The sequence below is a fragment of the Dipodomys merriami genome, unplaced genomic scaffold (assembly GCF_024711535.1).
Source record: "Dipodomys merriami isolate MVZ:Mamm:240054 unplaced genomic scaffold, mDipMer1.0.p SCAF_340, whole genome shotgun sequence".
Classification (NCBI taxonomy): domain Eukaryota; kingdom Metazoa; phylum Chordata; class Mammalia; order Rodentia; family Heteromyidae; genus Dipodomys; species Dipodomys merriami.
The window spans coordinates 420,729-435,481 of NW_027204938.1; the positions used below are offsets into that span (position 1 = coordinate 420,729).

General features: G+C 36.8%; 1 protein-coding gene across 3 annotated transcripts in view; it reads left to right on the plus strand.

The window, feature by feature from the left end:
- The window catches only part of LOC138803564 (intracellular hyaluronan-binding protein 4-like), a 45,766-nt gene that overhangs the window by 9,392 nt on the left and 21,621 nt on the right, over positions 1–14,753 (plus strand). For 2 of the 3 annotated variants that reach the window (XR_011364971.1, XM_069987637.1), the window contains 2 exons: positions 2,353–2,515; positions 9,847–9,983. The exons of the other annotated variant lie outside the window; for it this stretch is intronic. Coding sequence is in view for 1 of the 2 variants with exons in the window: in XM_069987637.1 (XP_069843738.1) it covers positions 2,353–2,515; positions 9,847–9,919 (236 nt within the window). In the remaining variant the exon portion in view is untranslated. Of the gene's footprint in view, positions 1–2,352; positions 2,516–9,846; positions 9,984–14,753 lie in introns of those variants that run through there. 3 annotated transcript variants of the gene reach the window in all.

Here is a 14,753-nt window from a genome sequence, read left to right on the forward strand (position 1 = left end):
TGGAGATTTAGAGGGAGAATATAGTATTTGCAGGATATTGGTAAATATCCTAGTAAGTAGCCAATTCTATTTAACACTTCAATATACATACAGAAATGATGGAAATGACTTTACTATAAAGCAAGTTTAATTGATATAGTTAAAAATGAGATAGCAGAAAGAAGGTAGAATAATCAATGAAGTAATTCTGTAGTTGAATGGAGATACTATAATGGTAAAACACAAATGCTTATGGGTTGCAAATAGAAAATCTACAGCAAATCTTTTAATTTTTCACTTTGCTAACTTTATTTATGTAGGTGCTAATTCTAGGAATTGAACTTAAGGCCTGGGCTCTGTCCCTTAGCTTTTTCTTTTGCTTATGGTTAGTGCTCTACCACTTGAAGCCACAGCTCCACTTCTGGCTTTCTTAGAGATCACATAACTTTTGTGCCTAAGTTGGCTTCCAACTCTGCTCCTCAAATTCCATTCTTACATGTAGCTAGGACTACAGGAATAAGCCACCAGTACTCACCTTCAACTTGTTTTTTTTGTTGTTTTGTTTTGTTTTGTTTTGTTGTTGTGGAGCTTGAGCTCTGTATCTGGATTTTGTCCCTCAGATCTTCTGTTCAAGCCTAGCACTCTACCGCTTTGAACCACAGTGCTAATTTCAGTTTTTCTGGTGCTCAATTGGAGATAAGAGCCTCATGGATTTTTCTGCCAGGCTGGCTTTGAACCATGATCCTCAGCTTTTGACCTTCTGAGTAGCTTGGGTTTCAGGTGTGACCCACCAGTGCCTGGCTCAACTTATTAACAACTTAGTGACATTTTCCCCCTGATTTCAACTACCCCTTCTATTTTGGTTGATCTGATTTGTTTCTACAGTAGAAGTATAATCCTCTATGAAAATATCATAAAGTGATGTAAGTTAGATTTAAATAGTTATTGATATTATAGGATATTAGAGCCATAGAGTGAACTTAAATCCCTTGTGCAATATTTGACACTCAAAAATATTTTATATTCAAGGTAATTACATAATTTTATATTCGTGATGTACAAACAGGATTTTTATTTTAAGACTTGATAGTACTTACTTATTTGTGTTAGAGTATAAAGTTTAGTTAGGAAATAATAATGAGAAAACTGAAAAAAAATCCCTGTATTTTTAAAGTTTGTAATTTTTGCCAGTCCTGGGGCTTGAACTCAGGATCTGGGCACTGTCTCTGAACTGCTTTTGCTCAAGAGTAGTGTTCTACCACTGAGCCACAGTGCCACTTCTGCCTTGTTCTGTTTATGTGGTACAGGGCATCTTGCATGGTAGGCAACCACTAAGCCACATTCCCAGCTCTATGCCTGTATTTTTATTGTGGATACATGAGAGGAATTTAATGAGATGTACATCCATTATTTGAATAAATTTTAATATTTTTCTATATGTACTATCAGCGTGGTGTAATTACTCCTAAGGAAAATCAAAGAAGTATAGCAAAAGCTATAAATAATATTTGAGGACCCTTCTAAATCTAAGGGGAAAAAGACAATTTTGGAAGACAGTTTAAGAAATGACAAAGTTCAAAATTTATTTACTAACTTATTAGATGGCTTAAAATACAGGATTTGATTGCATATTCTAAAGCAGCAGAAGAGAAAAGACAAAAGAGGGTTAGCACTTTGTCCTTGTTTCACCTGGATGCTGGATTCTCAAATGGACAAAAAAAAGATACCTTCTTGAGTGAGTTGAAAACTGAGTTGAGGCCCACACTAGAGACATATAGCAAATATATAAATCCCATTCAAGGGAAGGAAAATCTTTTTAAAATACAATGTTAAGTACAATCTAATATTGTACTTTAAACTACAATCAAAGGTACTGGTATGTACTACTTTCCTGGATGAGGTTTAGAACTATGGTTTCATAAAGCTGCTTTTGAAATGTGAAATGTAGTTAGTTTATTAAATTGTGTTAATAGAGGTCATCTATAATTAACCAGGTGTGGTGCATGCCTATGATTTTAACCCTCAGGAGTCTTGATACAGAATGATTGTGAGTTCCAGGCTAATCTCAAACATATGTAATGACCTTATTTCAAAACACAGCAACAACAAAAAGAAAGAAAAAGATACCTATAATTATATGGTTTATTGTATACTCTCTAAAACATAAGTGAAGTCATAATAGTAATAAGGTTTTATTAAAATGAATAAATTCTAGAAAATAACATCAGCAACTTTTTCCCCTGAAATTCCCATTTATCCAGTGGTATTCCAACTGGTTTTTGGAAAAATGAAATCTTAAGGAACCTATAGAATTGTACCTAGTGTTTCATGGATGTTGTGTTTTAGCCCTCTGCTTTGGTTTTCTGCTGGCAGGCCAGAAATGGACTCCTAGAAAAGGGGAGCAACAATGCTGGAATGACAGCTGGAGAAAAGAGGTGATACTTAATAGAGCTGAGCAGAGATCCTACAGGGAATATGGACCATTTGAGGCCAAGAGGCAGGCCGACTTTACAGCTGAGAAGTTTTCAGCTGAAATGTATGTACAGTCCTCAACTGGGTTGGTTGGGGAACCAGAGGACTTTTCAGAACAGCCATAACCCTTTGTGACCTTTCCATATTACAGATCTTAGGAACATTTTGATAGTTTAGGCAACAAGTCATTATTATTTTAGATGACACCTGAAAGATCTTCATGTATTTCAGAGATGACCTTATATCAAGATTCAGGGCCAGAAGATTAACATCGTGAAAATGGCAATACTTCCCAAGGCTATCTACAAATTCAACACGATACCTATCAAAATTCCACCCTCATTCTTCAAGGAAATAGAGGAGGCAATCCAAAAATTCATATGGAACAATAAAAGACCCCGAATAGCAAAAACGCTCCTCAACGGAAAGAACACTGCTGGAGGAATTTCAATACCAAATTTCAAACTCTACTATAAAGCCATAGTAATCAAAACAGCTTGGTATTGGCATAAGAACAGACCTCAGGACCAATGGAATAGAATTGAAAACCCAGAAATGAACCTACAGACCTATAGCCATCTAATCTTCGATAAGGAAGCTAAAACAATAGAATGGAAGAAAGACAGCCTCTTCAGTAAATGGTGCTGGCAAAATTGGTTAACTACATGTAGAAAACTAAAGCTAGATCCTTATATATCACCCTGCACCAGAATCAACTCCAAATGGATCAAAGACCTTGAACTCAAAGCAGACACTCTGAAAACATTACAGGATGGAATAGGAGAAACCCTAGGTCTCCTTGGCTCAGGTCGAAATTTTCTGAATAGAGACCCGGAAGCACAACAAATCAAAGAAAGGTTGGACAAATGGGATTGCATAAGATTGCAGAGCTTCTGCAGGGCAAATGACATAGCTGGCAAGATCAATAGAAAGCCCACCGATTGGGAGAAGATCTTTACTAGCCATACAACGGACAAAGGTCTCATATCTAAAATATACTTGGAACTCAAAAAATTAAACCACCCAACAACAAATCCTCAAAGAAACAACTGCCCAATAAATAAGTGGGCGAAAGACTTAAAGAGAAGCTTCTCTGAAGAAGAAAGAAGGATGGCCAATAGACACATGAAGAAATGTTCAACATCCCTAGCCATAAAAGAAATGCAAATCAAAACAACATTGAGATATCACCTCACTCCAGTTAGAACAGCAAAAATCAAGAACTCTAATAACAACAGATGCTGGAGGGGATGTGGACAGAAAGGAACCTTACTTCATTGTTGGTGGGAATGTAAACTTGTTCAACCACTTTGGAAAGCAGTATGGAGGTTCCTCAAAAGACTTCACATAGATCTCCCCTATGATCCAGCAATCCCACTTTTGGGCATTTACCCAAATGTTTACAAACAAAACCACACTAAAGCTACCAGCACAACTATGTTTATTGCAGCATTATTTACCATAGCTAAGATATGGAACCAACCCAGATGCCCCTCAGTAGATGAATGGATCAAGAAAATGTGGTATATATACACAATGGAATTCTATGCCTCCATCAGAAAGAATGACATTTCCCCATTTGTTAGGAAATGGAAAGGTTTGGAAAAAATTATATTAAGTGAAGTAAGCCAGGCCCAAAGAAGCATAGGTCCCATGGTCTCCCTTATTTGCAATATCTAGTATAGGTATGAGTCAAGTGGAAAAGGCCAGATAATGTGATGTTAGGAAAATGAACCCTTAAATATGTATTTTAATGTTTTCGTTTCTTTCATGCATGTGTTTCTAATGCATTTATAAGATTATTTCTTTGTTGCTTTGTATGTCCCTCCCCCACAGTGTAACCCCCGCTTTCACTATATTTGATGTCAGTATATCATGTGGAGGAGATGGGGACAAACAAGTCGTTTAAGGATTCAGGTGGACCTGTTGCAACAATGAGAAGTACAAAATGTCATGTCAAAACCAGCTTTACAATGTCGGTGTGGGGGGGGGGGGAGGGGGGTATAATTGGGTGGGGGGAGGGGGGTAAAATTGGGTGGGGGGAGGGGGGAGGCAGGGAAGGGAAGTGAAGGGTAAACAAAGGAGAAGGCTGCAATGCTTGGTAAGAAATGTATGCATTATTCTGCCCATGTAATTGTAGCCCCTCTGTACAATATGTTCTCAAATAAAATAAAATACAATTTAAAAAAAAAAAAAAAAAGATTCAGGGCCAGTTGTATAATTAAAACTAAATGTGGAGCTGGGTTCTGTTGGCTCATGCCTGTAATTTTAGCTACTCAGGAGGCTGAGATATGAGGATCGTGGTTCAAAGGCAACCCCAAGCACGAAAATCCTTGAGACTCTTATCTCTAATTAACCACCAGAAAACAGGAAGTGGTGCTATGGTTTAAATGGTAGAGTGCTAGCCTTGAGATGAAGAGCTGAAAGATATCACCCAGGCCCAGAGTTCAAACCCCATGAACAACAAAAATAAATAAATAATAAATTAACCATGGGCTTGGAATGTACTTTATCAGTAGAGCATTGGGAGAGCTCTTTAGAATATACAAGGCCCTAGTATCAATGTCTAATTCCACTGCAAAGGAAAAAAATATTTTCCATAATATGAGAAGCACACAGTGCAGTGTTTCACACGAGTTAACATAGCTGTTTTGCGAGACACCACCTTAACTTATAAAAAGCTGAGTGTCCTGGTACATGCCTTTCACCTATGTGGGAAGCATAAATATGCGGTCCAGGCTGGCCTAATCAAAAGCAAGTATACAAAAGTAACAAAATAACTGGACTCTAGTGGCTCACATCTGTAGTACTAGCTACTCAGAAGGCTAAGATCTGAGGATCACAGTTTGAAGTCAGCCCAGGCAGTAAAATCCATAATATTTTCTCTCCAATTAGCCAGATTAGAACTGAGGCCTAATACAGCAGCAGCTGTAAACAACAACAAAAAAAGGTAAGTAAAAGCTCAAGGTCCTGAGTGTAAGGACCAATACTGACACCAGAAAAAAATAAACAAGTAAATAATCAAAAGGAACTGGAGGCATGGTTCAAGTAGAGTGCCTTTGTAGCAAGCATACAGTCCTTAACTCAAGCCCCAGCACAGCAAAACAAAACAAAACCAAAACAGGTGAGTATATTGGATTCTTTAAAATTTTACTTTGAAGTTTTACACTAAGGAGCTAATTTTAGAGTAGGGATATAATTAGGGTTTTGATTTAGCATTATGAATTCTGTCTCTTAAATAGATTGAAACAGATTCTTAATTCTATGATCAGCTAAGTAGGCTATCATGAGACATGTGAAGAAAAGTCTAATATGATACATGATACCAAACTCTGGAAAGTTCTCTGGTGTGAAGTAATGCATAGGACTGGTGCATTCTACCATGTCTCCTGAGTCAGAGCAAAGCCTTCTACAAACGTAGTTATTATTTTGCTTATGCCTCCTGTTAGTAAGATAGTTCTGTATTCAGGGAGTCAAGTTTCTCAAAGTGTTTTGACTTCCTGCCATCCAAATTCATTTAGGACCCTGTCCGAAACAAAGTCTTAGTCAAAGAACATGGCTTTATAAGGCTGGAGTAAGGAACCATTTTCCACCAAGCGCTATTTGGATATTTATAACCTGTCATGTACTAAATGATTTTTCAGGCCTTATAGGGCCCATGGGTCAAGTGTACCTCATCCCTGCTAGAGTCAATTAGAAATAAGTAAATAAAGGACCTGTAGCAGAGAGCAGCACATCTGAAGTGGTGTGCATATGGTGACTAACTAGAAGGGACACATAAAACAGCAATGCACAACCTGGTGGATCTCTCACAAGGTTAGAGAAAGTTCTGGAAAAGCTCACTTTATTTTTTATTTTTGGTGATTATTTCAAATTTTCTCTGTAATGGCCACTTTTATATGTAAAGCTTCTTGGAGCAGAACTAAATTTTTGAAAGGTTTATGTATTTTTTCTCTACTCAGACTTTTATTCTATGGAAAAAATGAAATTTTTGTTCAAATGCAGAAACCGTCGTTGCCATCATTTTTAAAAAGTATGGAACTTTAAAAAGTATAATTGAACATGTCAGTTTTTCTTTTTTTAATAAGTATGGTAGGCTTAAAAAGATAGATTTTTGTGACATGAAAATCTGTCTGTGAAGTGAAATAACATATGTAATGGTAGGGGCACAGGGATATGAGACAATGAAGTGACTTTTCTTTATTTCTTTTAAAGTAATTTGATTTATAAAAACATGGCAAGAATTACATAAAGTATTCTCTTATACCCTTCATTTGGATTCCCTGAATATCAACTTCTTAACATATTTGCTTTACCATTCTCTCCTTTTCTACAGTTTTCTCTTTGTCATTTAGAAATAAGATTTGTGAGTGTTCCTTTATCCCTAAATACTTTATGTATTTGCCAAAAACCATGAGAGAATTATTAAAGTAATTAATATTGATATAGCACTATTATCTGATTCTTTAAATTATTTAATTTGCATTCAAATTTCACGAAGTGTTCTATCTTCTTTAATCTGGAATAAAGTGTAGACCAGTTATTTTTGTAGCATACGTATTTCTCACATGACCCATTGAGAGGACACAACTTCTGATACTCCTACCAAATGTAAATGGCAGTGTTCTCTGGTTTTCTGGTGGTTAATTGGAGATAAGGGTCTCACGAACTTTCCTGCATAGGTTGTCTTTGAACCACAATTCTCAGATCTCAGCCTCCTGAGTAGCTCGATTACACGTGTGAGCCACTGACACCCAGCTCAGGTTTCATGATCCATATGTTAATCTTCTGCATTTTGTGTTGGAGTTTGTCAAGAATTAAACTTCTTGAGTACAAGATTATTTAATTTTCATCAAGTTTTAAAATACAGAAGACCTGGTGTGCTGCTTCACACCTGTTGTTCTAGTAATTATGAGGCTGAAGCAGGATAATTGCAAGTTTGTATCCTGGGTTAGATTAGGAAGACTACGTTTCAAAAAATGCAAACTCAAAACAACAACAACAACAACAACAACAACAACAAAGGAAATGGGAAAAAAATATATGGAATATATACTGTTTTCAAGGATTACAATATACACAGGGATGATTTTAGGCTTGGTTTCTATCATTAATATATTTGAGAAGACTTTGGTGTTTTGTTGTTATCTGATCTAGATTTCTATAAATGTAGGACTGATTTTCACTGATGTTGTTTCCCATGTATGTGTTTGCTGTTCAAGTATTGTGTAGACTTTTTTTTAAAGATTTGTGTTACAAACAACCGAGAATAGCCAAAGCAATTATAGGCAAAAGAAACATGAAGGACAAATCACGATACCAGATTTCAAGCTCTTCTACAGAGCCATAATAACAAAGACAGCTTAGTATTGGCACAAAAACAGACCCAAAGAGCAATGGAACAGACTAGAAGATCCAGAAGTAAAATCACATACCTATATTCATCTGACACTTGACAAAGGAGCCAAAGACATACAGTGGAAGAACGAGTGGTGCTGGGAAAACAAGGTGGCCACATGCACAAAACTAAAAGAGGACCCCAACCTGTCTCCATGCACTAGCATCAACTCAAAATGAATTGAAGACCTTCCCATCAAACCTGAACCTGTGAAACTATTGCAGGACAGAGTAGGAGAGACAGTTGAACTTACAGGCACAGGCAGGAACTTCCTGAACAAAGTCCCCGGGTCACAACAAATTGGAGACTCGAAGAATGGGACTATCTTAAAACAAAATTTCAGCATCGATGAAGAAATAGAAACCAAACTAGAAAGATAACCAAGTAAATGGGAAAAAATATTCACCAGCAATAGATCAGAGAAAGGCCTAATATCCATTATATACAGGGAACGCAAGAAACTAAATCCTCCCAAATACAACCAAATATTAAATGGGAAAGCAGCTAAAGAGAAACTTCTCAGAAGAAGAGATACAAATGGCAAAGAAACACATGAAATGTTCATCATCCCTGGCCATAAAGGAAATGCAAATAAAAACACTGAGATACCACCTTACACCAGTCAGAATGGAACACATCCTAATGTCAGCCAATGACAAATGCTGGAGGGTATATGGAGAAAGAGGAACCCTTGCATTGCTAGTGGGAATGTACACTAACACAACCACTTTGGAAAGCAGTCTGAAGGGTCCTCAGAAAGCTAAATATAGACCTCCCATATGACCCAGCCATACCACTCCTAGGCATCTACCCTGAGCAACAGGAACCAGGATACAAGGACACATGCACCTCCATGTTTATTGCAGCACTGTTCACAATAGCTAAGATATGGAAACAACCCAGATGCCTCATTACAGATGAATGTATCAAAAATTTGTAGTACATACATACAGTGAAATATGCAGGCATTAGAAAGGATAAAATAATGGTATTCACCAGAAATTGATAGAATTAGAATAAATCATTTCAAGCAAGGTAAGCCAAGATCAGAGAGACAATTGGCACATGGCTTCCTGATATGTGAATGTTAAATCCAAAATGCAAAGAGATATGACAAAATAAACAGGATTCAAGAAACAAAGGACCTCTACTTAATTTGTCATATCATTCCTAAATGACTCCATGTTCTCGACCTTATATATGGTAGATAGATAGATAGATAGATAGATAGATAGATAGATAGATAGATAGATAGATAGATAGATAGATAGATAGATAGATACCATATATATGTACCATATATATGTACCATATATATTTACCATATATATGTGCACATCTGAGGGGAGCTAGGAGCAGGACACAGAATCAGAGGAAAATAGGAGACTATATAACAGAGGGGCACATCAGCTACATTGGACATTGAATGAAAATGAACTAAGGAATTCAAGGGCAGCAATGGAAGGGAGAGAATTAGAGGGAAAGAGGGAGCAGCTTACACTAAACAAAAGGAAAGAAAGGTACATATCAACCGATTTGGAAGAAATAGTTGTATTGTCAAAACTTATAGAATTCACAAACTTTATAGACCATGATAATGACAATTTGCCTTGTAAAGGTTAAAATGTGTATATGACTTTAAGTATTACTATCCCACAATACTGTGAAATTTGTGAATTTTATGTAATCACTGAAACTCAATAAAAATTATTTTAAAAATTATTAGCCTTTGGACTATATTCTAACAATTCATAATGTGCTATGATTTTTTTCTGTATTTCTATGTCTAGTATAATTTACGTAAGGAATTTTGATAGGTTTACCTTATTTGCAATATCTAGTATAGGTATGAGTCAAGCAGAAAAGGTCAGATAATGTGATGTTAGGAAAATGAACCCTTAAATATGTATTTTAATGTTTTCATTTCTTTCATGCATGTGTTTCTAACGCATTTATAAGATTATTTCTTTGTTGCTTTGTATGTCCCTCCCCCACAGTGTAACCCCCGCTTTCACTATATTTGATGTCAGTATAACATGTGGAGGAGATGGGGACAAACAAGTCGTTTAAGGATTCAGATGGACCTGTTGCAACAATGAGAAGTACAAAATGTCATGTCAAAACCAGCTTTACAATGTCGGTGTGGGGGGGGAGGGGGGTATATTTGGGTGGGGGGAGGGGGGTAAAATTGGGTGGGGGGAGGGGGGAGGCGGGGAAGGGAAGTGAAGGGTAAACAAAGGAGGAGGCTGCAATGCTTGGTAAGAAATGTATGCATTATCCTGCCCATGTAATTGTAGCCCCTCTGTACAGTATGTTCTCAAATAAAATAAAATACAATTAAAAAAAATAATTTCTCTTTTCTCAAAATTACATTAAATGCTAATAAAGAAAATTGGAAAAGAATAGAATTTTAAATCAGAAAAAAATGTTCTGTTTTAAAATTGGTTTGGGTTTTGTTAGAAGGTAGAAAAGCCAATGTAGAGAATTTATTTAGCATAATGTTTTATATGAAAAATGTAAGATTAATCTTCATTTCTGCATTTGTTTTCAAAAAAAGAAAATTGTAAATTCGATCTTTTTTTTTATTGTGGTAAGAATGGCTTTTCTTAGCCATGAGAGAATGGTAGGATAATTTACTGGTGCAAGTATTGAAGCTATTAATAATCCGGATTACTTGATTTCAGGATCCGTTTTTGTTTTGGTCAGTCATGGGGCTTGAACTCAGGGTTTGGGAACTTTCTGCGAACTTCTTTGCTCAAGGCTAGTGCTCTACCATTTTAAGCCACAGCTCTACTTTCAGTTTTCTGGTGGTTCATTGGAGATAAAATGTCTCTTAGACTTTCCTGCCTGGGCTGGCTTTGAACTTTGATCCTCAGATCTCTGTCTCCTTAATAGCTAGGATTATAGGCGTGAGCCACCGGCGCCCAGCCAGGATCTCTTTTAAATAAGTAATTTGTTTTTAGGGAAAATGTTTTGGAAAGCCTATACAAATTTAAAAAAGTTAATAAACAAGGTGTTAAAATGATTAAAAAGATGTATTCATTTAGAACTACATCTTGGAGTCTAGTAGAAAAAAAGTAGGTCCTCAGAAAGCACAAGGATGGGCAGAAGGGAAAGCGGGCAGGTGATTACACCACCAGATCCTGGTAGTGTACCACACCATACAGGAGCCTGGATGAGGCAGAACACGGGCAGAGGCTTGGGCTCTCTTATCATATTGCATTGTCATCTTTGACTAGACCAGTGGACAGGTTTGATTGAGACAGGCCGCTGAAAGGATGTGGAAGCCCAAAAGGGGGCATGAGAAGCAGAGGGAGAGGCGGTCCCAGGAATAGAGGTTTTGATGCATTTGACCACACACGGAAACAAGATTTTGAAACATACAGTGGGAATGATAAAACGTAAGTCATTTTATATGTGCTATTTTCTACATAAATTTCAATAATATATGAATCTGTTCATTATGTATGAATATTTAGCCAAATTCATATCAGTATGCTATTATGCTATTACTTTTTGAAAGGCTATCTTGGGACAACTTTTATGATCGCTTTTTCTGATGTAGAAATTGACTAGAGCGTCAGTAGTAGCTTAAAGGAATACTATTCATTTCTCTAGAGCTATTAGAACTGAAGACTGCATAGGTAGATATGGAGCTTGTACCTGGGGATTAGGTAAAGAGACCAGGTAAGGGGTGAATGTGTGTCTTCTGAGAGCCTACGATGTAGTGTAAATCTATGTACCTTTATTTGCTTTTATTGAGAATTGTGATCACTGAATTATGCTTTATAATTATGTATCCTTAAGCAGAGACTGATTTGGGGCTTTGATTTACTGACATAATATTTTTGGTGAAGGACCTAGGTGATAACTTTATATTTTTGGTTGTGGGGCTTGAACTCTGGGCCTTGGTGCTATCCCTCAGCTCTTCAGCTCAAGGCTAGCACTCTAGCCACAGTGCCACTTCCAGTTTTCAGTGATTTACTAGAGATAAGAGTCTTACAGACTTCCTTGCCTGGGCTGCCTTTGAACCATAATCCTCAGATCTCAGCCTCCTGAGAAGCTAGAATTACAGGCCTGAGTCACCGGTGCCCAGCTTCTAGGTGATAACTTTTTAAAACAAGTTTGCTCTGTTGCATTTAGATTTGAAACTGCTTTTAAGGATCTTTTCGTATTTTATATTAGCTAATGATTTGTGACAGATGTCTACATACTTGTTGATGCCCAAACAAGTATATGGCCTGGCATATTTATGTATGTCTTAATAAGCTTTCTTAATTCCCACATATTATATACTTTTTGGAGACCTTTCAGAGTCCTTTTAGCTTCTTGGTATTGCTTCTTACTTTATAGTCATTTGTAGATGTGGGTTGCAGCTCCAAGAGAAGTTTCTCCTGTATCTTCCTCCTGTTAGACATTTCTTTATGGTTTAATGATACTTTCGATCTTTGCCAGTTCTGCTAGAGTAGGTATGTATTTGGTTTTACAGGGGTGTTGACCTTCATGGTGTCTGCTGACCAAGTGGTAGGATTTACTGTAGGGTAAGGGATGATGTAGAGCAAGGAACTGTGCAAGACCAGCTTTCCATAAATTAGAAACTTGATGCATCTGTACTTCTATTCTTCTTCTTTTAAAGAGTCTAAATTTTTATGCAATCTTGTTTTTATTTGTTGTTAGTATTATTCTGGATACAGACAGTTCCACGGTGACCTGGAGTTCTCTGTGTCCCAGGCTGGTCTCTAAATTGTTAGCTTACTACTGCCACCTCCTAAATGCTAGCATTACAGACATGTGCCACAATGCCAGGCAGAACTATACTTCTTTGAGTATCTGTTCTAAAAGACAAATGTATAAAATAATAATGCCAAATGTAACATTAGTTTTACTACCATTCTCTTCTATAGAACCTGAAGAGAAACTTTTTGAGTGGTTACTCAATCTGGAATTCCATATTCTCAATGATCTTTTTCTTACTTCAATTGTATGTATGTATCTAGATATACATATATACGCATATACACATAATATCTATATGTATGTATGAAGAGGTGGCTGTGTCACTTGTGGGGCTTCCAGGAGTGGTGTTGGCATTCATTTTGGGTTTCTTTGTGACAGGAATTTAGGTGTTGATAGTTAATAAATCAGTCTTAGAGTAAGACATTTTAATGTGTGAAGGATCTGGGGCTTGAACATAGGGCCTGGGTGTTCACCCTGAGCTTTTATGCTGAAAGCTAGCACTCTACCACTTGAGCCTTGTCTTCACTTCTGGATTTTTGGAGATAAGAGTCTCACTGATTTTCCTGCCCAGCCTGGCTTTGGACCACAATCCTCAGATCTCCGCCTCCTAAGTAGCTAAGATTACCAGTATAAGCCACCAGCATCAGGTAAGACTCACTTTTTGTGGTTTTGAGTTTGATTGTTGTTTAATTGTTTCTGTAGTTTTCAGAGCTGAGGTCTGAACTTAAATCCTTGCACTTGCCAGATGAGTTCTCTTACACTGAGCAAGTCCCCAGGCCCTCCTGTTGTTTTTAATCAGCTAATGTGCAGTCAGTGCTGTCATGTGAACTTTGGATCCATGCGGAAGTGAAAGCCAAGAGATGTGCAGTTCATCCCTTGTTCATGCTGAAAACACTGTAATGACAATTTGGAGTTTCCTAGGGCTGCCAGCTATTCAACAAATAAAGGATTGATATCCATCCTATATAAAGGGCTGAAATTAGACAGCAAAAAAAACCCAGAAATAATCTAATTACATAGTTTTCAGAAGAAGAAAAAGATGGCTAATAAAGTCATGAGGAAATGTTCAACAGCCTTAGCTATAATAGAGAACATGCAAATTAAAACTGCAATAAGATTAAATCTACTTCAGTTGGAATGACAGCCACCAAGAAAATGTGGTAAGATGAATTAGAAAAGGAATCTTTATACTCTTTTGGTGGGAATGCAAACTAGTGCAACCACTATGGATATCAGTCTAGAAACAGACCCTTCCAAAGACTCCATTATACCAATATGAGGCGTATGTCAGTAGAATATATCAATATACCTGAAAGATGCCAGCATAACTCATGTTTATTACAGCACTGTGCACAATAGCCAAATGATGGAATCAGACACCTGGAATCTTCTTGAACTGATAAAGAAGAAGTAATATAGATGTACCATGGAATGTTACACAGCCATGAAGGAAAATGAAATCATGTCGCTCTCAGAAAAGTGGATATAACAGAGGACATCATAATAAACCAAGCTAAAAATAAAAATAAAAAAAAACACAAGATATGTGTTTGTTTCCGATATAGAAGCTAGGCCTAAAGAGCATATATATTCATAGACATGATTGTACCTTTGTGTATATGGGCAGATTTACAAATTGAGTCTACAGGACTGTTTAAGAGGGGAAGGGAAAGGGAAAAAGAGAGTGAATAATTTTGAGATACATTATAATTATATATGAACATAACATGAAAACTGTTGATCAATGGAAAGTTGGGGGGAGAGAGAGAGGCTGAGGCAGAGAACTAGCAAGAAGGTTGGCTAACTAAGGGGAAAGAGAATGAATATGGTTAAGTAGATTTTTGTCAAAGTAAAACTGAAACTTTTTGAAATTGTTTTAAGAAGAGGGAGAAGGATAACATTGTGTGGAAATGTCACAACAAAATCTCCCCTTGTATAACTAATATATAATAATTTTTTAAAGGAAGGGACTTGTTGCTCACATCTATACTCCTAGCTACTCAGGAGGTTGAGATCTGAGAATTAAAAGTTTGAAACCAGTTCAGGCAAATGAAACTGAGATAGATATTCGAATCTCTAGTTAAACAAGAAAAAAAAATAAAAAGCTGGACGTGAAAGTGTACCTCTAGTGATAGAGTGCCAGCCTTGAGAGAAAAAGCTGAGCGAG